The 2,586-nt window shown below is 58.2% G+C and overlaps 1 protein-coding gene across 1 annotated transcript in view; it reads right to left on the reverse strand.

Moving 5' to 3' along the window:
* Window positions 1-319, reverse strand: part of UBALD1 (UBA like domain containing 1) — a 14,665-nt gene extending 14,346 nt beyond the window's left edge. The window contains exon 1 of the mRNA XM_019540029.1: window positions 62-319. Within this exon, the coding sequence (XP_019395574.1) occupies window positions 62-181 (120 nt within the window). The 5' untranslated portion in view covers window positions 182-319. The remainder of the gene's footprint in view (window positions 1-61) is intronic.
* Between the last annotated feature and the right edge of the window lie 2,267 nt (window positions 320-2,586).

The following is a 2,586-nucleotide window of genomic DNA, read 5'->3' on the forward strand; positions in this document are numbered from 1 at the left end:
CGCTGAGCGCAGCCGCCGCCCGCGGCACGCGCGGGCACCGCGCACACGCCGCGCGGCTCACCTCGAACTGCCAGTGCGCCGCCTGCAGCAGCTGCTTCGCCTGGTCAGCGGCGCAGCCCGCGGTCAGCACGAATTGGTTGATCATGACCTGGTGCTTCAGCTCGTCCATGCTGCCGGACATAGCGCCGCCCCGCGCCGCTCACAGCCCGGCCATCGCGGCCGGCTCCGGCTCATACAAATATTTACTGTAGGACTGGCCCCGGAGCCTCGCCCCTGCCCCCCGGGCGGGGCGGGGCCGAGCGGGGCTGCCGGGAGCTGTAGTGCCGCCGCGGCCCCGCCGGGCGCGTCTGGCCGAGGCGCTCCGCGGGGCGAGGGCAAGGCCGCCCGAGACCAGCTCCCCCCTCTGTGGCTAGGGCCCAGGCCGGGCAGGCTGACGGGCCGCTACCCCTGCGCCAGGCGCGGGGCCGGAACTCGCCCCTACAGGGCACGGGTAGACGGCGGGGGAGCGCGAGCTGCCCCCGCCCGGGCCGGAACACATGCCCGGCGGCGCCCGCGCCTCCATTTCCCAGGGGCCCCCGCTTTGTTTGCAGACTGGTGTTGGGGCTGACGTAGATGCATGGTTTATCGGGACAGCCAATCCCCAGGCACGCTGTGTTACTACCTGGCCATATAAGGTAAACAAATCTGGCGCTCCAATGAGCGCGAGGGGGAGGCGCTGCGGGGCGCTGCCAGCGCGGCCGGGGCGGGGCGGGGCTCGCGCTGTTTACAACCGGCGCGTGTAGTTTCCTGTTGGTGAGCTGGGGCTGCCCGAGTTCCGTTCTGTCCGGCCTTGTCGGAGCAGTGGTGCTGTGTCCGGATGCTGCCGCCCCGTAACACCGCTCTTGTCTGCCCAAGCGCTGCCCCACCAGGCGCTGTTGCGTGGCGTGCAGCTCCCGTACAAATCTCGAGGGCAGCATTGACACGTCCCACGCGCTGGAACAGGGAGCACCGCGTCGCGCTGACGCTTGCCTCGAGTCGGATCTCCTTGTTGATAAGAAGCCTCACAAAGCCATCACCTAGGCGTGTGATAGCAGGGGCAGGACCGGGCTGTGCACGACGCATTTTGGCCTTCCCTGTGATTATATTGTCACATGAACATCCGCGGGGGCAATCGATACATTGCTTTGGTTAGACTCTGGGTGATGTTTAACCAGGAGGGTGCTAAAGCAGCGCATACATTACTCTGAGCAGCTGTGTTATCCATTAAGAGGATGCGGACCTCCGTGTACATGGACCTTTATATGTAGGTACACATATAGCAATTGCCCATGTTCTGTTTTCACTCCAGTACAGGAATGCGGGTCCTTTTGTAAACAGATTCTCCTTCAACGATCTGAAGCAGAACACCTCTGAACTTCTGGCCAAACGCTGCTCTGATCTCCATTCCACATATGCTCTTCAAGAGCCCAGATACTCCCTAAATGCTGTGAAGTTTGAGATCCAAGCAGTTCTGTATTTCTGCTGTGTTCTGTGCTGTCCTGAGCAATGGTTGGAACAGTGGGCACAGACTTATTTTTGCTGAGGGGGCCTAAGATGGACATGTGGAAAAGTTCTATGCATTTTAGGTGACAGCCCTTTTCTCAAGGGGGGTCAAGACCCTCAGGCCCCCAGGTACTTGGCACCTCTGGTTCATGGATTCATAGACATTAGTGTCAGAAGGGACTTCAGTAGGTCATCAAGTCTGACCTCCTACCCTGGGCAGGAAAGAGTGCCAGGGTCAGCTGACTCCAGCCAGGTGCTTGTCTGGTCTCCTCATAAAGACCCCCAAGGTAGGGGAGAGCACCACATCCCTTGGAAGCCCATCCCAGATTCTGGCAACCCTGACTGTAAAGAAGTTCTTTCTAATGGTTGGAACAGAAAGAATCAAGAAGGAATTAATACTGGATGATCAGGGTTGAACCAACCTGAGACTCCTTCTGACTCCCAGACTTTGTCATGTTTGAGATTTAGATCCAGATTATAACCTTTGCTTCCATCTAAAGCAGACAGGACTAAGACTGTACCAGGCAGGGAGGGAAAAACATCCTAGGGTTGCTGTGCTCTCCCCTAGCACCCCCTACCGTGCCAAGTTTGCATTAACACATCCTCATTCTTGCCCACCATGTCTTGATCTTATAAAAGTTAAAGGGAGGTTGCCTCTCGTCCTCCTGGTCATGGTTCCTGCTACCTCAATCCTTGTTTATATAATGGGGTTCCAAACACCCCAGCCTTATGGGCTGTGTGGCTCCAACCACCCTTGTATCACCCCCCAAGCCTTGCAGATCTACCAGATGTTGTTCAGTCTTAGCCACAGCCCTGGTCACTCTCTGCACCCCCTGGCACTCAGGCTCTCCGCGGCCCTTATCACTCCACACCCCCTGGCTCTGGGGCTTCTCACACTGCCTATGCTCAGGGCACAGGCCCCCACACTGTCATGGTACCCCTATGAAGCTTCCTCCATCCCCTTATAGCCTCACCCACTCCTCAGGTAGAAACTCAGTAAACAACACACAAGCCCCCCAGCTACAACATAAATCTAAACCCTCTGGCTATCACAACACTCTAAGG

Source organism: Crocodylus porosus, unplaced genomic scaffold (assembly GCF_001723895.1).
Source record: "Crocodylus porosus isolate Cpor-Errol unplaced genomic scaffold, CroPor_comp1, whole genome shotgun sequence".
NCBI lineage: Eukaryota > Metazoa > Chordata > Crocodylia > Crocodylidae > Crocodylus > Crocodylus porosus.